At 40.7% G+C, this 24,583-nt stretch overlaps 1 protein-coding gene across 1 annotated transcript in view; it reads left to right on the top strand.

Moving 5' to 3' along the window:
- Positions 1-208: 208 nt before the first annotated feature.
- The window catches only part of THEMIS (thymocyte selection associated), a 62,043-nt gene continuing 37,668 nt past the window's right edge, over positions 209-24,583 (top strand). The window contains exons 1-4 of the mRNA XM_053381863.1: positions 209-299; positions 12,736-12,897; positions 15,453-15,911; positions 21,101-22,155. Coding sequence (XP_053237838.1) covers positions 209-299; positions 12,736-12,897; positions 15,453-15,911; positions 21,101-22,155 — 1,767 coding nt within the window. The remainder of the gene's footprint in view (positions 300-12,735; positions 12,898-15,452; positions 15,912-21,100; positions 22,156-24,583) is intronic.

The following is a 24,583-nucleotide window of genomic DNA, read 5'->3' as shown; positions in this document are numbered from 1 at the left end:
TGTGCATTTCTCTTAGCTTCCTATGACTGCCTTCCACCAACCCAACGTGAAGTCAGAGGAAGTGGTCTTCACTCTGAGAAAGCTCAAGAACCTCTCTTTCCACAGAAAGCTTTTGCAGGCCTTTCTTTTTCTATGTGCAAGAGGTAACAGAGAGCATCCTACCAGGTATTTCTGTTTAAATACTTTTTTTTTAGCCGTTGCACGGACCATGGCCTCAAGCTTGAAGAATTTCATCCATTCCTTGGATCCAAACTCTCTCCCTCGGATTCTGCAAATCCAGTCTGGCTTTTATGGCGAAGGTGAGGTTTGTTCTAAGAAAGTATTTCTAGCTGGGTGTAAGTAGTGGTGACTATGGTTTTAGCTCTGTGTCTGGAATGTATTTGAATAGCTAGGAGATGTAAGAGAATGACATTCAGCCATCATTAGCAAGTTCGCTTATAGTACATATTAAATATAGATATAGAGAAGCAGTTACAGAGGAGGCTGACCCTGTGCTGTAAGAACATGGTAAATAAGAATCAAATATAATGCAGGGCAGGCTTTTGACATAGCCAGCATTCATACATAAGCTATTAAGGTAGAGCAATCCAACCTTAGGGGCTCAGATGAGTGCAGATCTATTGCCACATCCCAAGGAATCCGGGCTCATATCATTGGGGGGGGCATGTGATTCTGTTTACAGGTTTGCTGTTGTAACTGATGAGCCTAAGGACTGGGTCCCGTGAAGGATACACAGGGCCTTGGGTCCATTGGATCTAAAGCTTCTGCCCCCCCCCAATCCTAACTGGACCCTCCATCATGGCATATCAAGAGTGCTGTTCTCTACTGGTGGAGGCGGACAGACAGAGACCCATGTGCCCTACCAAACTACCCCCACCCCTAGCCATCAGCATTGGCCGGTGTGTGTGTGTTAGTATTGCATTCAAAAATTCCATGAAATGAGACATTAAGGTCACATCCACAACATACATTGTACTACTTTAAAAGTCATGAAGAGAATCCTGGGAATTGTAGTTTGCTAATGGTGCTGACCTCACAATGGTACAGATTCTATCACCCCTAACCAACTACAGTGCCCAGGATTCTCTCCAGGAACTGTTAAAGTGCCATCATAGAGCTTCAGATATATGGTGCAGATGAGCCATTGTCAGGCAATTCATTAAGGCCCAGATCTAAGAAAAGCAATTCACAAAAGGGCTGTGAGCCTCCAAAGGTGCTATGCATACAGTTCCCACGTCTGGATCTCTGCATTCAGTACTTGGAATAAAATGTGCATCCTTCAAAAGATCATTGGTATCATTAGGTTTTATAGCACTGATTACTGGGGTAGGAGAGGTGTCTAACAATTATAGTTTAGGTCAAGGTTCAAACCCACAGTCTGAAGGCCATGCCTGCCCATCACAAGTGATATTTTGTAGGCCCCTGAGACCCCAACCAAATTTGTCGTTTTATGAAAATTGACTGCTCCCATGGGTCCCCTTCTGCAATGTCATGAAGCCAGATAAAAAGATGTATTTCCTCCAAGACCCCACTAAATTCATCCCTTCTTTTGTCATGCCCACTTTTACATGTTGCCTTCAAAGTGTTGACTATGGATCAAAAAATGTTAGCCACCCACAGTTTAGGCCATTCTTGATTTTTCTATTTGATCTGTCTTATCTCTTCTTCTGCCTTCTCTTCTCTTTCCCTGTCCTATGCATCACTGCAAGGCTTCCCACTCACAGTGTAGCAGCTAAGACACCCATCTCACTCACTGCCCCATCTCCCTCTTTCATGCACAAATGACACAAAATAGGAAGCAATTCTCAGAAGGGTGGCCTGGAGACTAAGAATGGGTCTGCAGCAGGCCACATCAAACTGGTCGTGGGGAAGCAGCTATTCCACTTACATTTTTGTTCCCTTCACTGTGTCTATGCTTTCACCCACATCATTTAAATAAGGGAGCGGTTGGACGGGAGAGAGGCGGCAACCGCTTTGGCATGAAATTTTCATCAGTGCAACATTACTGTAATCTGTGTGCATGTGTGCCTTGCTCTAACATTGCTTTTGGTGTCTTTATTATGGGGAAAGCATTTGGAGAATGATTGCTCACCAACTGTTGTCCTCCTTATCTGTGCAAAGTTGGAGATCACTGAGACAAAAAGAATAGAGGCTATGGAACCAACAGTGCTTTTTGCATCAAACTGAATGCACATATCTAACACTATTGCGAGGAAACTAACATCATACCCCGTTCATTCCATATTGTATTTTAGTACTAACCATCGCTGACCATAATGTTTTACAGAATGCTCTTCTCAGAATACCACAAAACCACATCAGAATAAAAGGAAGGCCCCAGAAACTACATTTTCTAATATAATTTCTCACTGTTCTATTTTGTACGAAGCCCATGTTTGCTTCAGTTACTATGAACACTGACCATAAAATGTAGTGGTATGTTCTTTATTTTAAAAAAAATTGTGGAAATATTGTCCTCTGTGCAGTTTTGATGTTTAGCAGGTGAACAACTGTTAGTCTCTATCAAGATATGACCTCGTTTTCAAACACAGGTTAAAGCTTAATAGCATATGTTGAGGTTTATACTGCATTTTCATGTAAAGCATGAAGAGGCGGGGAAGCAAGAGATTCTCAAGAGAATTTTCCCATACATTCCATGCCACTACCATACCCTCCAACACTTCTCTGATGAAAATAGGGGTGTCCGAAGGAAAAGCGGGATATTCCAGGATCAAATCAGAAACTGGGATGACTTCTGTAAATATGGGACTGTCCCTGGAAAATAGAGACACTTGGAGGGTCTGCACGAGGTAATTTTAGACAATGTGCATTATTTCACTTTTGAAGCATACGAGTAACATTTCTCTCCCCCATTCTACATTCTTCTATGATTTAAAATGGGGGGAGCAGGCTTTAAAGCTTGTCAGATCTGCTCTGTTTTCTTTTACTAGAACCCTCAAGATCTGCCAACCAGATAACCAGGTGCAAAAAAAGACATACAGTTAGAAACAAAGAGCACACTTTCTGAGCCCCAGAATTTGTTTTCAGTGTTAGACCTGAGCTATGCTCACCATCCTTCAACAGATGCAAAAACGGCTCTTGGTCTTCATTTCAGCAGCATAATATAGGAAACAAAACAAAGCCATTTTGTTATATCTGTTGTTGAACAATTAGGAGTCAGAAACCCTTGCCGATCTACTCTGCAGAGCACTCACACAACTTTTAGTAGATCCCAACCTTCATGCTGCCCACCCATATTATACAACACAGGAATGAGATGGCCCAACAGACCTGGCCAAGAAACCTACTGTCCATTACTGTAGCCTGAGTGCCATTATATCTTTGTAGGAAAGAGAGAGGAGGAAGTAGGAGAAGCAACTATGAAAAGAGGCTTCTCAAATATAATAATTTGTTAGTTCCTTTCTGATCAGTGATTGAACAAGGTATTTAACAATAAAAAAGTAAATATGATTAACATAAATTGAAACTTCGCTATATCTTCTCTTCTAGAATATTTTAGTAAATATTGACATTTAGCAATCTAAGCACATAGTATGTTCATTGATTTTGTAGAGATTAGGATACATGTTTCAGTATCTCTTCACTGAAGAAAGATGCCTTTTAAAAATATCAATACAAAAAATTTCCAGGGGGCAAGTAAATTTAATTTTCTGCTGGGTTAATTGAACGAGTGGCAGGGAAGCAAAAAAGTGTAATCTTTCCCTCGAGAAATGTAGAGCTGCCCAGGGCCATTTATTGAAATAATTCATATTATACATGCTGTGAACATGTAGACACAGCATTGGTAAAAATGGACTATATAAGATTATCTAATTCTTAAACTGGGCCTTAAACTTGGACACCATGTAATTTCACATGAAAGAGGAAGTGGCTTGCCCACAAAACCGTATCTATATCATCTATCTATCTATCTATCTATCTATACATACATACATACTCGCTAAGAAAATACAACAACAATATGAAGGTTTCCTAGGTGCATACACGGGGACAAAGAGCCAAAATGCAGAGGCACGTTTAGGGGCATGCGACTGGTTTAGTTGCACTGGATGCAGAGCCTTGGGAACAATGCAGGGGACTTCACAACTATTATTTAGAATGGAGCACGAGAGGCAGGGGGCACCAAATTTGAGACCCCATTGCAAACAGTCTGGATAAAAGTAATCCAGTTTTTTACTTTTCCAAAATCCAGAGTAAGGCACTATCTTTATTGGGCCAACCAAAAGGCCACAAAATACTGAAGAGGCTTCTGAACTCTTAATCAGGCTGGATGTCATTTTTTATGTTGTTGTTGTTGTTGTGAAAACTGGTATACAAGAAGAGAAATAAATAAAAATGTCTGTGCAACAACCAGTACCCCAAAAAACCCCCAAGCAAACCTCAACTGCTTTCCACAATCAGATTCCAATTATTTAGGAAAAAAAGTCTTCCCTTGGTTGTCTGTCAGGAAGGAAAAATCAGGACAGTTTCCTATCAAGACATAAAACTACTTCTGTTGCAATTATGAATATTGCATAGATCCATATGCATGAAAAATACAAATGAGTATTAACAACATGTGGAATGCCTAATATCTTGTCAGGCTTGAACGTGAAAATAAGCGACAGAAAGCTGATGGAGGTTTTAACCTTTTTTTGTTGTTGTTTTGATGTAAAATGGTGTCATTTGCATCAAAATGCTTTTAGCATTTATGTAATATGGCCTGCTTTTCATTTGCTCTGCTCAGGGCAGCTTACAACAGTTTTAACAGAACAAAAATTAAACAATCAACAACAAAATTAAACAGCACTAAGAAAAAAGTGGCAGGTATAGGAGGTAAAACTAATCTAAAAACACACGCGAACACACACAGAGGAGCAGCCACAAAATTCCTCTGGGAAGAGAAAGTTAATTATAAATATTGTTCAGGCTGATGGTGTCCATTGCAGGCAAATAATCAGACTCCAGACTATTGGAATGAAGACCAATAGGTACAAGAATAAAATGTGTGCTTAATAAAATAGAGAGCAAGGTTTATAATCCAGTTAGCGTGAAGATTAAAATTGTTCTAGTTCCAACTGAGTTCAAAAGACATGAAATACAATTAACTGGGCTGCAGAGAATGTTTAAAAGTTCCTCTTTCAGGTTATTAAAAATATTTTTGCTTAAAAAAGAAAAACCAAGGCCATTTTGAAATTAATTAAATATCATATTATGTCATCTAATGTTTTCTCAAGGGTTGGAGTCATACAAACAGGCCACACAGTTTATTGAATTAAATGTTTACTTTTCTATGTGCCAAATAACTTTTCCAGCAGAATAAAATAAACGGCAGATGTTTCTTCTATTTATTGCTTAGTTCAGTAACTGTTTTGTGGGGGGAGGGGGTTGTAAAATATAATTGATCAGCAGAGTCTCAATCCTGCAGTGGCAAACTTTGCATGGTTTCAAGAACACATTACTTTAAGAAAGGTGTTATACCACAACAAAAGGTCACAAATCGCTGCAAAATGTCATAATACTGTCCCACATTCTGCTGATTCCTTATTTCACATCGCCCACACCTCCCAGCACCAAAATGACTAATGTTTTCTATGAGTCCTAAAATGTTATCCCTTGACCCCACTTCTGTGCATCTCTTGGTTTCCATCTGCCTCTCATCCACCTGAAACAGATCAACCTGAACAAGCTGCTTGTATAAATTAGACTAGTCAGACCTTTCCGGATCTGTAATATAGGCCCTATCTTGACAAAGGGAACACGCAGGCAAGGAGCAGAAGGGGGTTAATTCACTTATACATTACTTAAGGATGATGTTTAATATCAGCTAATTCTGAAGTTGAGAAGCAAGACAAACAAACAAAAAGGTGTGTGTTTTTCTAAAATAAAAAGCTTCTGAGGTGTCAACTTACTCTTTCCTGTAAAATGATGGCACTTACATCAAAGCTCTGTCACTGCATGCAAAGTTCAAACCCGCCAGATAAATGAGAAACAGCAGAAAGTGTCATAAACCCATCAGGGGAGAAATAAATCAAAAAAACAGCAGAAGTGATTTTTAAAGGATTTGCCTAGGATAGAAATAGCTTAAAGCTCTTGACATTTAAAGTTTTACTATTGCATGTGGAGAGATAAATCTATGCCCCTTGCTTCTTCTAAGGATTGGGTAGGTATTTGCAAAACCTGGATGTCCTGAACAAAAAGCAGTCAGCTAACAGATATGTACAATACTAACCTTCGCAAAGGGAGTTCCCTCTGTGTGTATGTTTGTACATAGGCAGCTGAAGGTCCAGGTGATATGGCTTGTTTCAACCCGATCCATTCACTCACTGGGAAGATGCCTTCGTGGAGGCTGCAATCACATAAGCTCCACTGAGCACAAGGGAACGAATTCCTAGAAAAATAGGAAGGGACACAACTAGGAGTGGAGGAATGGCAAGGAACAAGCTGCAGAAGACACAGTGTTGGAAAGTAAATGCAATATACAGCAGCTGGGATTCATGGAGCCCCTGAGCCATGCAGGTGTCAAGGTTTCTGAGATTTCCCTTTTTGTTTAAAGGGCCACTGTCCTTGAGCTGATGGGGAACAGGGATGTGGGGGGAGGGGAGTCCAAGCTGCACTGCTACCACCCACTCTGGTTCTGGGGACTTGGAGGAAGACCCCTGCAGCTCTAGCATCGCAGCAGTGAATGTTTTATTAAAGGATAAAAGATGGGGCCCCTTTGCAGGATTTAAGAACATCACTAGAAACCTCTGTTAACTACAAAACCCCCAAATTTTGGAGTGAATCAGATAATGTTGGGTTTTGGAGTGATACCTATGATCCTTGAGCATCAATTATTGAGGGTTTGTGTTTGGGGGGGAGATGCTGCCAAATGACTGCAAAACCTTGGCACCAGTTTGGAGTGAATCAGACAATGTTGGGGGTTGGGTTAGTACCTGTGACTCCCAGTTTGAGTATCAGATGAGCTGCACTACAAAATGTGGGGTGGGAGCACACTGGATGTAAACAGGAGAATAAATCATCGTCATGCAGCTGTAAACTGGATGGTAACTTTAGTATTTTACACTCTAGTTTTGAGGATTGATCTTTCTTCAGGGTACTATATATAGGGTTGAATTCAATGGAATTTACTTCTGAGTAAACATGAAGAATTGCAGTATGAGTGCTTAAAAAATGATAATCTATACCTTTACTTAAAAGATCCCTGCGTTGCAAAAGTACATCTTCTCAAACTAAAAAGAGCTTTAAATAAATGTATTTTAAAACCCATTGTTTTCACTTGTTGTTTATATTTACCTCAATCATTCTGTCATAATGCAGTGATAGAAGGCACAACTTGTTTCCTCTCATGTAGTATACAAACTATCTAAAATTTACAGTGTTATCTTTCAGGTAAAGTAAAATATTACTGGGAGACTTAATGACAGGAAAATCTCATAAAAAGAAACCACCATAATACTTCTCTCTCCCACCCTGCACCCATTTAACATTTTAGAAGAATCAGAGGGAAAAGCTATTGAACTAACTGTTTGGTTGCTTTGATGTGATCACAGCAGTGGCTAATGTGGATTTGTTTTTAAAAAATCAGGAAAGAGGTTGTAAAGGGATATAAATGTAGTTCTTATTGAACAAAGTAGCAATCTCAAAAAGGTGGATTCAAAGGCATCTAAGTTCTTTAATTCCAGCCTTCAGGGGCATTGTTTGATCCTAGTAAATAGACTGCATTATTCCAGTTTCCTCTAAGACGAGTATGCAACATCTTTCTTCAGTTGAAAGGAAGAATCAGTATTTCTGCTTAATTACCTTTATGTCTTTGATGGATTTCATGCTTTCTTTGTGCAGAAAAACACAGGAAATTTTGCATGATGACAATGAGAAATGCATTACATTTTATTCTCTGCATACACTGTGAAATATGGTGCATAGCATAATCTACTCCAGCAATGTGCTTTTGATTCTTACATGCATAGCAAAGACCCTAACATATTACTGGAAATGAGGGGTTATCTTAAAAGTCACTTGATCTCACTCCTTGTCAGCAATACCAGGGAAATGACTTGATTACAGGCGGCTCAAATTACCGTACTTTGTTTCTTGACTGAAATGAATAGCTTGATCCAGGACATTCTGTACCACACTTGAGAAGTTGGGCTACATTTCCATAAGTAATGTCATTTGTATTTACTTACCACACATGTGGTAATGGGCAATGTGTCAATTCTGCACTCAAGGCAGTTTAAAATGTAAAATAATGGCATGCAGTCTAATAGACATTCCTGAATCGGCAGGATCACTGATGAGACTCTGTAAACACATCTGCAGTATGTATGCATGTAGGAAATTTTTGCATGTTATAAAGAAACACATATATAGGGTGGAGTAACATGCGGGTGGTAGACAGAATACAAAAGAGAAAAAGAGGTAAAGAGGAAAATAGGGAAATTCAGGTCCCAATTATTTCATAAATATACATAAGGTGGGAGTGGTGTCGAAACATCTGATTTTGCGAGGCTGAAATACAAAATAGTAAGAGTCAACTCCTGATACAACCTACAACTTTTGATCTGCCCCATCACCACTGGAATATGGCCTCAATAGCAGGGACGCAGGTGGCACTGTGGCCTAAACCACTAGGCCAGTGGTGTCCAAACTTTTTTCAAAGAGGGCCAGATTTGATGAAGTGAAGGGCCATGAGGACCGACCAAAAGACCAACCAAAGTTGTTGCACCACATTTTTTAGGATTGAAATTATTGAGCTTTTTTTAAGGTTGAAGTTGTTGAGGTTTTTTTAGGATTTTACCCCAAAAACTGCCAAAGGGGCCGGAATAGGCCCCCAAAATGAACTTTGGACATGCCTGCACTAAGCCTTTTGGGCTTGCCGATCAGAACGTCAGCAGTTCAAATCCCCACGACATGGTGAGCTCCCGTTGCTCTGTCCTAACTCCTGCCAACCTAGCAGTATGAAAGCATGCCAGTGCAAGTAGATAAATAGGTAACAGTGTTTCTGTATGCTCTGGCTTCCGTCACAGTGTTTCGTTGCACCAGAAGCAGTTTAGTCATGCTGGCCACATGACCCAGAAAGCTGTCTGTGGACAAATGCCGGCTCCCTCGGTCTGAAAGCGAGATGAGCGCCACAATCCCATAGTCATATTTGACTGGACTTAACCATCCGGGGGTGCTTTACGTTTACCTTTTTACCTTTTTCTTTTTTTTTACCTATGGCCCCAATAAGGTTTTCCGCAAGGGGAAGTGGCCATTTAGCCGAAAACTGTTCCCGCTCCATGGCATCGCCTTCCCCTCTTATGCCTGCTGATTATGATGGGAGAAAGGAGTTAATGGGGACAGAGTGTGAACCTTTGTCACCTTAAAAGCAAAGGCTTAGGAGTAAACCCTACACAAATCCTGAGTGGAGTCCTAAGGGTGGCATCTTGTTATGCCTCCTCCTGGCAACTCCTGCAGCCAAGCTGGTGTCAAATGTATTGCTCTGCTTTCCTTTGGACCACACCAGCAATGTCAGAAGGGGGTTCTTGTTGTGTGGGTAGCTCAGAACCACCATACACACTACCTAGGCTTGTGCCCCAGGGAGGTCACTTCAGTGCTTCTAACATGGTAGTTTGACTTGACCCCTAGTAGCATACTCCATTCTCTCTTGAGACCAACAACATTCAGTTTCAGTAAGTACCATTGCCCTTGACCCAGATTAGCTTCCCTCAAGTTGGAAACTTCTGCTTGCCTTGAAGAAGCACTGTTTGCAAATCTCTTCACTTGTGGCAAAAGGTGTTATTTCCCTTCTATGTAAGTCATTGCCTTCTAAGTCATTACCATGCCAGGAACTGGTAATTCAGGATTTCCTGATCGACTTTTGGGTGATCTGAAGCAGATTGGGAAGGATTCCTGACTCCCTGTTGTTTAACAATGGCAACTGGGAGCTCAGTTCTGGCACTCAAAACAAATTCCAGCACTCTTTTGCAACTGACTGCTTCTGGTGACTCTCAGGGTTCTAGGAAGAAACAAAATAAATCTTGAAAGACTGAACTCTGCCCACTCTTTACTTTTCTAGGCATGTGCAAGTACCCACTGAAACCATGTGCCTCTTGCCAGTCCTCTCCCTACTTTCCACTCTTGAAATAGCTCAGAGAGATCTAAGTGTGTCTGCAAAGAACATTCCAGACTTTTCCTTGCATTCTAGGGAAAGTAGGCAGGGAAAAGAACTTCTGGGCAGGCTCAGTCTAGGTTGTTCCTGTCTTTCTGCTGCAGGTAGCATAAAGGAAATTGGAATGTTGTGGACAGCAGAGGCTGTGTTTCCTACCACCCACCTGGAAGAGATAAAAATGGTCCATTTATATGAGTAGCTGCTAAATGGCTTTCTACCCACACATATGCCATGAGATGCATTGAGTATTACCTGCTACTAGCAATGGGTTGTTTTGACTCCTTACTTTTCACAGGCTTAAAGAAAAAAGGTTCATAACTCAAAACTCTGTACACTCTAGGATGTCAGGAAACAGTTTGTGTTTCTCAAACTATTTTGTTGTGTTGGTTTTTAAAAAAAAAATAGGGAGCTGAGCACTACCGCAGCTGTTTAAACGTGGCTAGCCCCACCCACCAGCCAGCCCTATTGGTTGGCTGGAAGGCTTGGCCACAGCAGCAGAAGCAATCAGGAGCAGGGAGCCAAATACGCTTCCCTGCCCCTGCGGGAGGCTGCTCTGGCTCACAACCCCTCCCCTCTGAGAGGAGGAGAGGCCTTCTCTGCTGGACCCTGTGTTTCTCACCTGCTTAGAGGCAGAATTGGGGCACCAGTCAACAGGGCCTGCCAGCAAGCAAGACAAGCAACTTCTGCTCCCTGGCCTGAGAAAGCAGAAAGGAAACAGTTGGGACATGATAAAGCTGTTGACCTGGAGACTTAACAACTCCTCACAACTTGGGAGGAGGGAAGGAACCTAAGAGGGGGGAAATTGGCTGGAGCCCTGGCTGAGCATCAGGTGAAAAGTGATGCTTAACCTGGCTAGGAAACTTTCCCAGAAGCCTGTCATATTGCATCTTCTGAGAATCAGCTTATTTAGATGCTGCAGATGATTAACGGACAAGAATATTTATTCATTTCATTGGTACCACTTGTCACAGAGCATACCATTCCAAAATGTTTGCCAGCAGGCAAAGTGGCATGGGCAAGGATTGTCTGTGTTGAATGGCACATGGAATTGTGGAGCTAGAAGGGACCCAAGGGTCATCTACCCAACGTCCTGCAATGCAGGAATCACAATTAAAGAATTCTAGACAGATGGCAATCCAACCCCTGCTTAAAAACCTCCAGTGAAGGAGAATGCACCAGCTTTGGAGGTAACCTGTTCATGACTGATCAGGCCTTGACAAATATTGTGAGATCATTCAGCATAGCAGAGTACAAGGCAACAGAAACAGAATAACAGGATGTACGGTAGCTTCTGAGATGCACGACAAAATGCCCTTTGAAGATGAGGAATGCTTATAACACACATCACAAGTGATAAAACCAGTGCTGCAGACAATGGCTTAGGGGGCGTTTCACTCACCCCCACCTCCACCTGCCTACCACCATTTTTTACTTACTCCAATCAGCACTCATCTGTTTAGCAGCAGTTAGAGACTGATTCCCTATTGGAGGTTACTTTGTTGTTATGTGTGGATGCATCTGTTTTTGCTTCACTTCTATCTTACTGGGTCAATAGTTCTTAAGCCATAAGGGAGGAACGCAGGTTCCTGGTCCTGCTTGCAGACTTTATTGTGCATCTGCTTTGCCACTGTGAGAACACGATGGTGGACAAGATGGGCCTGTGTCTTGATCTAGCAGGGTTCTTCTTATGTTCTTATACCATAAAATTGAGGTTCAAAAAAACAGAAATCAAGCAAGCTTGAGGAAAACATGTAGCCTACACATGTAGGCTAAAAATATTTGGTTCCTACATCCACGATGAAAAAAGGAAATGGACCGGAAGCAGGTTGTGTGGATAAATAGTTCCAATTCTGAACTAGATACTAGCTACATTGAAGAAAATATGTCGGAGAAGCTTGCACTTTCTCTCCTCTGAGGTCCACCTCACACTTTCAGAACTAAGAAGATGGACTACTAGCAAGTTTCGAAATGTTGTTTATGTTCTAACTTACCTTAATATTCATGGGTACTTCTAGGTGCCCTATTTATTGCGCATTCATCCCAACTTGTTTGCCAGGATGATGTTGTGTTCAAGCAAATGTTAACCCACACTTTCCAGTACATTTTCCTGCCACTATCCTTATCACAAAAAGTTAGATCTTTGCACATGGTAACAAGAAGTATTATGGAACTACAAATTTAGTTGATTAGTTTTATCAGAATGTAAGTGATGGAACTTTCTGCTAATGTTCCATTTTTCTTGTCAAGGCTCTGTATGCTGACTTGATTGTTGCTTATTAGTAATTGATCTTTCTTATTGTTGTTTTACATTTGAAAATCAATAAAATACATTTAAAAAACAAAAGTAACATCTTTTGAAGTAGCAGGTTTGCTGCACAAAACCTCACAGTCTCCTATAATGGCACAACCTGAAATTGCTGTTTTGTGATTTAATCCCACACAGAAGGGGAGATAGGCTGCAAGTGCCTTCGGTGTAAACCAAACTACCAGAAATCTAGGAGGGGAAGAGTAACAAAGAATGCTTGTAAACTGCCATGAACAATCCATAAAACATTTATGTTTATCTTTATGTTCTCCTTTAGGTTCAATTTATGAAAAGTGTGGGCATGAATGTTGCTTGTCAACTGGAGACGTGATTAAAGTTGTTGGATTAAAAGTTAAGAAAGTCCTGGCAAGCAACTGTGAAAGTGAAGATGATGCTAGCTTCTGCTCCACTACTGTTGAGCTACCTTTACATTTTCCAGGTACAGTTTGAATATTTTCTGGTTAGATAAGGAAACCAAAAAAGTAAATAAAAACAGAATTAGACACTTCTGTAGTACCTATTGCAGTATGTTTCATTTGCAATGTGCTTGAGGTTATAATGAAGGCACTTCAATTAGTGGTACTTTCTACTCAATCTTATATCAGAGATGGACAAAATGTGCACAGTCTCTGAAGTAAAAGAAAAATACTAAAGCAAAACAAGTTTGTATAATAGATCATTTCATGACCTGTGCAGTTAAATGTCCCACATCATAAAATAAACAAGGCTTCCCTCAGTTTGAACCTCTTATTGATTAAAACTGATCCCCATGAATTAATCACCCAAGACTCTATTTGATTAACGCACATTGTTTCATTTAATGTTGTCCAAAATTATCCTTTACAAATAGGGGAAACCATGTGCTATTTGTTTCTTTTTTCATGTATGATGCATGAAGTGCTGCACACCAAAATAATAAAAATCACAAAATGTAAATGCAACAAAAACAAAATGTTAAACCAATAACCCAACCATAACTGTACACAAATGGCGGATTACAAAAATAAATAAACTCCTTATAATTTCAACAGTATACTGATTGAACTACATGCTAAGCAAAATATGTTGGCATTAAAATCACCTACATCTTCTGCCTTTCTCTGCCTCTATGTAATGCCATAAAATACAGGTCATTATCACACTGCCATTTTTTCTTCTTGCTATGTGTGTGGTCCAGAGTAGCTTTTGTACCGATTGTAACACAGAGAGAAAACAAGAAATGGGTGCATTCAGTGTCAGCTTCTCTGCAACATGCAATTCCAGTTAGAGATGCTTCAAAAGAGATGTTATGGTGCAGCTGAGTCATAAGTTATAGTTTAATTGCACAGCTAAATTAAATCCCACTGCTATGTTCTCTAAACTTCCCTTTGAATCTTCCTCTAAGAGAAAACCACTCTACCCAAATGTACATATGTACTGAACATTTTCTTTCTGTTATAGCTTTAACAAAACAATCCCAATGGGTATGATTAACATGGAAATAAAGATGCCCTTTAGGTACTGCAGTTGCAGAAGCTGCTGTATCTAGTAATATTTCAATGTTGCAATTAGAGCTGAACAACCAGGTGGGTCTACTGCCTAAGCACAGAATTCATGCTAGTAGTTTGGCTATGCATCATTTTCTTCTCCCCACTTTTTTTTTACTTCTGTATTAGATCTGAGTATGAAAATTAATATAGTGCCTGTTAAAAGGATAATTAATATGACTCGTAGACCTTAATCTGCCAGTATTGTTGCATACTCCCGAAAGCTATGGGTTGTATTCTTCATATCACTAAGCAAATTGTTCCAACAGCACAAGGATTTCTATTTTTGCAATGGAACTTTATCCCCATCTCCCCCCCCCCCGCCATGCACCCCTGAAATTTGTTCTATGGGTTCATCCAACCCTCTGGAGCAGGGCGTGTACAGGGGGGAAGAGTCTTCCTATGCTAACACAATTATTTTGTTGAATCCCAAAGCTGGTTCCTCTTTTCCTTCTAACAATCAGGAAAAACTGGCTCAGCTCTCTTCTGAGCCATTGCTGCAATCAAAGTACCAATAACCCACCAAACACTTGTCACTCACCATTGCCTCCCATCAAAGTGCTTCCCTTTCCGCAGGCCATCAAACAAGGGAAGGGGGGAGGGAGGAGAAGGACTGACTACTTTAGCACCCAAGAAAACAACTATATATATAAAGTTAAATTCAGAAAGAGGCAGGAACAGTGCCGGATTTATGTATAAGCTAAACAAGCTATAGCTTAGGGCCCCACTCTCTTGGGGCCCCCAAAAAATGTAAAAGGAAAAAACCTGGATGTACATTTCCAAAATATAAGATAAAAAAACAAATAGAATAAAACCTACATGCAGCAACAGTGGCAAATGGCTTCAGATACCTATTAGGTCCATAAATGACCATATAGCATATATTCAACACAAAAAACAGCAACAATTGGTTGTTGACAAAGGACAGCTGGACATATAAAGGGCCCCATTATCTTCAGTAGCTTAGGGCCTCATCCAGCCCTGGGGATGAAAGATTACCAGTATATACTTACACATACGTACATAGATAACCAAGTTTTTTCACTGCTAGATACAGTTTTAAAAACACACATGAAAATGTGCTACAATCCACTTTTTTCCCCTTGGCACAAATTATTCACACACAGAGAAGTAGACACACATACACAAATGACATATATATTTCTGTACAAATAAAAGGAGAAATAATACAGATGGCTCTTTGAAAGGTAGTTATCATTTTTAAAATGTCATTTCCCTGGTTTTATACAAACATCCTGAGTTCAGATGATACCTATGATTATGTTAGCAATTTGAACTGCAAACATTTTACAAGGTTATTATTTTATGAATTTGTTTTCATCCCCAACCAATGCCCCCATTCTTGGGTACCAAGGAAATTATAACTACAAATGTTAAGTATTGGATACTTTTTTAATGTTTGCATCATTTCAAGGCACCTTTCTTGAATAAAAATGTTCCTTTGAAGGTCTTTGCAGGATAGTGGCTGATAAAACACCGTACGTTAGCGTTGAAGAAATTGTGAAAAAAGTTTTGATTGGATCAACACAACTGCAACATCCCTGCTTCTATTGCTCTAAGGATATAAAAGTAGAAAACCTGACCATCAAGTGGGGTGAGAAGATCATATTCAACTCTGTGGAAGTCAGCAATGGGATATTGACTGTACACTGTAGATTAATGAGGGATGGCCAACTCCATGCCTTTGTATTGCCAATTTCACAAGAAGGTGATTTCTATGAATGGGAAGATGACCAGACTTATACCCTGAAAGAGATTGCCAAATGGAAAATCCCAAAGAGCAGAAGTCGGAGAGTGACATTTACTCATATCTGCAAAGCTAGGAACTCTACCAACTTGCTTCCTCTGGATTTTGATGGCTGCATTGTTCTGACACCAATATATGAAGTACAAGCAGTGATGAAATGTAAGTTAATTACTGTCTTTGTCAACTATCTCGGCCTGATTAACAACATACTCAAAAGTGAAACTGAAAGATTTACAGATCAGTTTCAGATGTTGTTTGCAGTTCCCTCAAAATATCCTGAGAACTGTAGAGTACTGGAAATTGGAGCTCTGGAAATTGGAGGTTTGTAGGGGATAAACCACTGCTCCCAGGAAATGTGCTTTAAAGCTATGGTGTGTATACAGTTTCTGGTACTGTCCAGAATTTACTGTGTGTTTGCAGCTGTTTGCATTCTCATTTAATTTGCATGGACCATTCAACGTTACCTTCAAAGAGCACCAGTCTTGATGCTTCTGCCCTGTAAATACCTGATATTGGGATAGTCCAATAACTTGGGGGAAATTAGGCTGCAAATTCTTCACTGACGGTCTCAGACAATTTGTTTTGGTGTTTTTAGGTGGGTGGATCAATCATTACTTCCTGCTACTTCCCTTAAAGTGCTTTTGTTTCTTTTCTGGCTATGCTCTTAACTATTTCTGGTGCTCTCCTGAATGGAAGAGCATAACCCTCAGATTTGCACAAAACCAGAAAACTGCACAAGTAAACCACATTATAAAATTCTGCAATATTGCAGAGCAATCTGAAAAGTTTGTATTGAGAATTTACAATTGCTTTCATTTATTTTCCAGCCATGTTCTTAACTATTTCAGGTGTGCTCCTGAATGGAGGAGCTTAGCCTTATATTGATTCCTTGGTTTTGCACAAAACCAGAAAACTGCAAATGTGTGTGCTGAGAATGAAAAACTAGATGTCGGGAAGAAGAGTTCTAACCTAGTCTTCCTCCTGAAAGACCTAAAACAATTTGAATAAATGGCTTACTTTGATCCATTGTTCATTTGGGGGGGGGAGGAGAAGGAGTTATGTGAATATCCCTCCCACCTTCTTTTTCTTAACCCAATGGGGACAAGTCCTTTTTGAACATGTAACAAAGGTCTATTTTTATTTTAAAAAATTAAATGTCTGAAGTAGATATAAGTAGGGTCTTAAAAAAAAAATTCTCAGGAGTTCTATAGATCTTTTAAAGTGACTTTCTTATCCTCTCAGAAAAGATTCTCTCATTCTCCTTGGTGCTCATTCTTTTATAGTTCCCTCTGTGTAGCTTTTCCCCACCCTCCTTTGCCCTTTTCTGTGTTTAACCTTGAGCTTTGGTGCTAAGAGTTTTCTTTTAGATATTTTCTTATAGACAAATTCGTGGAGCCTGTCAATGGCTACCTTCACTGTCAGAGGCATTGTGCCTCTGGATAACAATTGCTGGGAGTCACAGGTAGATAGAGTGATACTGTGCTCATATCTGGCTTGCAAGTTCCCTCCAAGTATCTGGTCAGTATCCTGTGAGAACAGGATGCTAGAACAGATGGGCCACTACCCTGGTCCAGAAGGCTGTTCTTATGTATTGGTGGGGATCATAAGAGCCACAGTTCTCAAAATAATATGGAAACATAGAGGGTGGATGTGGAGTTGTAAATAAAGGTGCACAAGGAAGAAAAGGGAGAACCTATGATGTAGAGAAAATATATAGGAAAACTTGTTCCTGTATCATTCCTGAAAGGTGCTGTCATGTAGGCTGAATAACTGCTGTGTGCCTCACTTGCTTCCTTTAAGGCACCAAGTTCAGGTGACGTTGAACATGTGGCTATTGAAGGACATCCTGACATCATTCTATTAGGCATTTCTCCATTCCATGCTGCAGGCTTCACTGTCCTGGTCCACATATAATACTAAGTCAATTCCTGCATTCATGCAATGCAGGGTGACCCTTGGGGGTACCTTCCAACTCTATGATTCTATGAAACATATGGACTACTAGAGAGGAGGCCATGAGCTCTTTGCTGCTCCCCACTCCTCAGTCATTCTGCTGCTGTGCTCTGATAAGCCAAGCCAAGCCATGTTTTGGCTTAGCATATTACCTAAACCTGGGCTCATGGTTTTGCTTCCTCCAGACTAGGGGTGGATAAATCTCCATTTTGGGTTCTCTCATTTTTTTTCTTTTTTCCAGTCTTAAGTTCAGTTCTCCATATTACCATATCTGTTTGCAATTTTCTTTTTTTCTTTTAAGTTCCCATAAAAATGCATTGGCATTTTAGTGTGAATTTATCATAATATGCACATTTTGTATATACAGTATCACATTTTGGCAAAGCAATTTCCCCAATATAATGCATTTCCCCATGCTATTTTTACTAATACGTGTATATTTTTACACCTTAACTGCCTGGTGAACTATGCTCCGAAATTCAGAGAAGTAAGAATTTTGAAGGGTGATTGTGTTTCAGTTCATGTTGTTTCAGAAAGTGCAAATAAAATGTGAATTGAATTGAACTTCTCTCCCATCCTTACTCCAGACAAACCATGAGTTGTAACCAATGTTAAACCATGGTAGAGCCCTACCATTAGACAGAGTGAGGTAGTGGCCTCAGATGGCAGATGTTGGAGGGCTGAAAGTGGCAATGAAGTGTTGGAGGACAGAGCTGTGAGTGCCACATGGCCTTGTATTCTCAGAGCTAGTCTGTTCAGGTCCTGCTTGCTGGAATCCCCAAGTCATCTGGTTGGCCACTGTGAGAACAGGATACTGGACTAGATGGGCCATTGACCTGATCCATCAGGCTTTTCTTATGTTCTTACTGCTGCTCTCAGATGTGGCGGAAAACACTGTTCCATCTCATGTGTTGAAGTAAGATCCAGCTGTCTGTCTGGTCGGCTTTTAAATGTAGGATGTGGTGGGGGGGATGCCTCAGGCAACAAAAGGTCTCTGACTTGCATTCATCCTGATGTAGAACAGCTCCCATAAATTGTGTCTTTCCCAGTCAGGAAATCAGGCAGAGGAACCAAGACATTAACAGAACAGAAATATTCAGTTTGCCTACAACACAGTCTAGGCCATGGTGACTGAAAGACGTCAACAGGAAAGAGGCACACACACACATCCAGAGAGTTTCAGGAGGGGAAGGAAGTGGGTTTTTGAAAGACACTGGTTTGCTTCACAGAGCCCAAAGGTTTATAAATATGCAATTCTGGTTTTAGATCAAGGTTTTTATTCAGCTTTTCACCAAAGTTGAGAAGCAGGGCCTAGGCCTTAAATTTAAGTTTCAGCTATTTGTCAGATACAATAATATTGTTTCACAGCCCTGTGTCCCAACATACGCTTCGCTAGCTTTCCTATTTCCAATAATATCCATGTGTTTCACTGTGTATTCAACATAGAAATCGCAGAGAATATTTTCTAAACAACTTCTACAATGTGCTGTTTAGAAGCAACTCACTTTCATGTGATAGCGATTTGCTTTCTGAACTGTGAAAAATGGATTCCCACATTTTCTTTGAAATACTATATATACGCATGAGATGGCTGTATCAGACATGGCACACATTCTGTAAATAAAACAGCTGCTGTTAAGAGGGACTAATCAATTTTTAGCTGCTATCCAGAGCAGCAATGCTACTTCTTCACATCAACCCAAGTGCAAAGCTTACAGAAAATGTGGATTTGCAATAACCATGCCAGTCTTGTAAGCCTCAGCAATGTTGCTTAGAGTGGGCTCACTCACTCAAACATCAGAGATGAGAGAAGGGCTCCTCCAATTTCTCACCTGGCACAGAATCTCCTCTCTCTGGCTTTTCTAATGGCTCATTACTTCCCTTTGTCTTTGGTAAATGGCTGATCTCCCAGGTGATTTCCTGAATACAGGAAGCTGGTTTGGACTACTGTATTTTAATATTTTGTTGAAAGCCGACCAGAGTGGCTGGGGAAACCCAGCCAGATGGGCGGGGTATAAATAATAAATTATTATTATTGTTCTAACACCTATCAGACCCAGTGGCTCTTGCCCCCCAAACCCATGACCCTGGCTGCTGGAGCCTGCTTAAGGACAGCCTCCAGTATTGGGACTGGTCCCCACCCCACAAGACCATCTTGAGCAGTTTATCTCACCCAATTCAGCAGAAGCCTGCTTCTCTTTTGGCTGCTCCTCTGGTGCCTTTCCCACCAGTGCTGGCTGCTGCTCCACATGCACACATGCTCTCAGCTTTTCCTGCATGTTCTCACACACCTCCAGTTTTTCCTGTTGCAACCCTTTTTCTGGCACCTCCACAGGCGCTGATTCAGCAGGCACCAAACTTCAATTCCTCCTTCTCTCCCTCTCCCACAGGAGAGGGGCAAAATCAATCAGAAGCTCCTTGGTTCTAGGCAGCCCATCGCTACTGACTGCATCCCCCGCTACTGACTAAGCCCCTGAGCTGCCAGTCCACACTCTGAATCGCTTTGGCCACCCAGTGCCAAATTATCAAATAGGCAGAGTAGGCACCAGCCTTTTTAGGGCCCCAAGACAGCAGATCAAAATAATATTGATTTGATCTTGAAAGAAAATTACAATAAAGCTTTCTAGTGTTAACCCACTAGAACACATGCACGAGCCCCCCAACCCTGAGATTTCGACTGCCTAGGGTTTAATCTGCCACAGGGTTTAATGTGGCACTGTACCCACCCCTTCCATATGGGTGCATAGGAGTCAACTCCTAGGTGACAAGGTCCCTTCTGCCCCCCTAAAATACTTGAGGCCCCCCTACGTTGATGGGCATTGTCACTCAAATGGGGGGGTGTTGTGTCATGTGATTATGTAGGGGGGGTACCAGCCCCCCAATATTTAATGCAAGTTGGCACCTCTGTATTTGTGCCTCAAGGCCAGGCTCCTGGGTCATTCTTAACCCCTTGTAGCATCTCATCAGGCATGGCTCTCACCTCTCATGGAGTCACATTTTTCTCTCCAAATTTAAGGAAGCCTGTCATGTACTCTGCTTGCAATTGCTTCTTTTCATTGAACCACTGGTTCTACTACTCCATCTGTCACTGGTTCTGCTGGAGCATCAACTTGGAACTGCTCCAGGAATGTTGCTGTTTCTCCCTCCATTTTGACTCAAGCACACCTTGCTCTTGAGCCCTTCCGCCAGGAAGCACACATCTTACTCCTGAAACCAGTGTTGCAAAATGATAGCATTCTCATAAGTTTTGAGCTGAAATCATTAAAGGGATTATACAGTTAATACACCAAGAGCCTCCTGAAACTACTAACGCATATGTAGAAGAAATTTGTATTTTTACATAGTAGACCTTTGCACAACAATATCAATTAACCCAATTTTTTTTCTCTTTTCAGTTCAAAAAGAGACTGTTTACTTCCTTTCAGATTTAGATGTTGAAGTCAAAGACGTCACTGACTGTTACAATATTCACAGTTTCCTTCAGCCATTGTCCATGGAAGATATTTTGGAAAGGACGTGCAATGAATTTCCTATCGTTGTTGCGGTAATTGAAGGCTCTGTCAGAAATAAGCAATCATATAATATTTTGTGTCCTGGTAGAGAAATAGTCATTTACAAAAAGTGCCAGGCAACAAGAATCTTAGCATCTGAGATCAAAGGTGATTCCTATAAAAGGCACTTTTTAATTCCTACCAGCTATAAAGGGAAGTTCAAAAGAAGACCACGGGAGTTTCCAACTGCCTATGACCTAGAAATAGCAAGGAGTGTGAAGGAGAAGCTTCATGTTGTAGCTACCAAAGCTTTTGAGTCACCTTATGAAGGGCTATCTTCCGTTTCTATTGGAAACCAATTTTTAATTCCAGAGTGCCAACTAAGTGAAGTTGTTGATCCGGGGAAGAAGAAAGTAGAGAATGCTTTGGCCTGTGAACAAATTCTATCACCAAACGAAACCCACAGGAGTATACTTCTTCCAATGTGCATGGAAGGGGGCTTTGTTGAACTTGTCCATGATAAGAAACAGTATGAACTTCTGGAGCTTTGCAAATATTTCCGTCTTCCATTTAAAGTCAAAGTTTCCTTAAGGGATCTTTCCATCCAAGAGGATATTTTGGCTGGTATTCCATGTCTGCAGCTTGAAGAAAAAATAACAGATTCGTACTTGTTAATCAGCACTTTCAGCAACCCCACAGAAATCTGGGAAGCTCCTGTGCATCGTTTAAATATGTCTTTCCAGTTGCTGAGCAAACATGCAGAAGATATTGTGTGTTTCCCAACAAAGTCTATTGTGGAAGAGATTACGGAAGAACAGTATTACATGATGAGAAAATATGGAAATCAAGCCACAAACCCACCTCCCCGACCTCCTAAAACCCATAAAGTTGAAGAGTCCAAGGCATATTTTCTCACTGTACCGACCCAAAGTGCTTGCAGTACACCAGGACCTAAAAAGGTAAGAAGAATGTTATGTCTTTTACACATCCATAGCTAGATATTGGGCATAAAACAGTAACCCAGTTCCAATAATAATAATAATAATAATAATAATAATAATAATAATAATTATTTTATTATTTATACCCCGTTCATCTGGCTGGATTTCCCCATCCACCCTGGGTGACTTACAGTATTACGTGGAACATCCAACAGAAGGCTATACCCCTTCATTCCTTGTTCCCTCTAGCCTAGCCTTATTCTCACAATCTGTAGCTAACCATTACTTTTGACACAGAAAGAGGCTGATGTTTTTGGACTGTTCACTTTTATGTCTAAATCTCTATTTCCATGGCTAATATATAAGGCTAATCTGCACTTCAAAAAAAAATGAGGAGGAAGGCTAGGACATAACTCTTGCTTTTGATGTGCTAGATTCCCAAAGACAGCATTAAATATAACACCAAATACATCATTGGCAGCCAGTGGTTCAGTGGTGAATTCTGAAGCACAGGAGAGCATTGTGACAGTCCCGTAGTCAAAGGAGAATCTGTATCCGTGCATCCAAGGAGAGTCCAAGAATGCAGGCAACTGTGTTAGTTATGCAATTCTGTGACAGTGTTGCCATTTAAACTGCTAATATATTTTAAAATGAAATAAGCATTTAGTTTTTAAAATATTTTTATTCTGTTTTCATAAAATGTACAACTCGCAACCAACTCAGTAGCACTGGATACATTTTCTGATGTATTGTTACGAAGAAGCATTTTCTCTCTCTATTTCCCTCCTTCTTTGAGCTTCATTCAGAAACTGTAGCTCTGTGAGACTTTCGATACCATCGGCCATGGTATCCTTCTAGAGCTGTCCAAGTTATGCACGTGTGGGACTTCTTTGGCGTGGTTCTGGTCCTTCTTGCATGGTCATTTCCAGAGGGTGATGCTTGGGGAGTGCTCTTCAGCCTTGTGGAGCCTTCAATATTGGTTTCCTCAGGGTTTCATATGATCTCTCATGCTGTTTAAGATCTGCAGAAAACTGCTAAGTGGGGTCATTCAGAGTTCTGGACTACATCATCAGCAATATGCTGATAGCATATTGTACAGCTCTACTACTATTGCAAATGTGGCAGTGGTTGTGCTGAACCCTTGTCTTGCCTCAGTGATGGACTGGATGAGAGCCAATAAAATGAAGCTTGATCCTGATATGACTAAGGAACTGTATAGTGACTGGTTTTCTAGACCAGATGGATGAGAAGTTGCCTGCTCTTGATGGGGTTATACTCGCTCTGAATGAGCAGGTATGCAGCTTGGGCATACTTCCAGATCCTTTGCTGTCAATTGAGGCTCAGGTGTTCTCAGTGGCATGGAGTGCCTTCCATTAGCTTCGGCAGGTGACCCAGATGCGCCCCTGTCTGTACAGGAATAACCTAACCTCTGTCGTTTATGCTCTGGTAGCATATGCTCTGGTAGCAGGTTATATTACATGTATGAACCAGCCTGGACCCTGCAATCATCAACTGAGGCCCTTCTTCATGTGCCCCCTCCATGAGAGATCTAAAAGGTGACAACATGAGAATCGGCCTTTTATGTGGTTCCTCACCCCAAGGAGGCTCACCTGGCACCTTCATTAAGTATCTTTAGGTGCCAGGCAAGGACATTCTTCTTATCACAGGCCTTTGGTTAATTAGCCAATTTATGGCCTTTTAAATTGAGATGGGGGTTATTGTTTGTTACTATGGTATGTATTTTTGTACTGCAATCTGCCCTGTGATCTTTGGATGAAGGGTGGTATAGAAATCTATTAAATAAAATGAAATGAAATAAATATGGTTAAGGAAGGGTGCTGTGTTCACATGTAGTACCAAGCTATAGGTAAAACAAACCATGGCTCACAAGTCAACAACAAACCATAGCTTCAGCATGTAGTTTGTTGGAAGAAGGCAAGCAATAGTTAATGCTATAATGTTCACAATGTTATATGTGAACCAGGCCTAAGGCTTTTTAATTTTTAAAAATAATAATAAGCACAGGATGGGGAGAATCTTCATGGGGAACTCTAAGCTTAATAGTAGCACAGGGAGAGGTTTTCATGAGAATGGAGATGGAGAGGGAAGGTTTAAACTTTCTTTCTCCATGTGCTGCAGACCATATAAAAATTGGGAAGGGTGTCCACAAACAAGCTATTAGATTTCTAAGAAGCCTGACATAGTTGTTAATGATACATTTAGTGTCACATCCAGTTTGACCCTTAGCACACAGAGTTTCTGACATCACAACAACCACCACCACCTTTAAAAATGGAAAGTCCCAATATAACTGTATCACGCAATTATTTTGAATAGGTAGATTCAGGCCCAAAATTCACAAAAGTAAGAATAAAATATAGCTTTGTGCCATTGTAAATGGTGGGCGAGTCGCTTAACAGGGTTAATTTGCAGAAATGTGAATGGA

The sequence above is a fragment of the Podarcis raffonei genome, chromosome 3 (assembly GCF_027172205.1).
Source record: "Podarcis raffonei isolate rPodRaf1 chromosome 3, rPodRaf1.pri, whole genome shotgun sequence".
NCBI lineage: Eukaryota > Metazoa > Chordata > Lepidosauria > Squamata > Lacertidae > Podarcis > Podarcis raffonei.
This window is presented reverse-complemented; position numbering and strand designations above follow the sequence as displayed.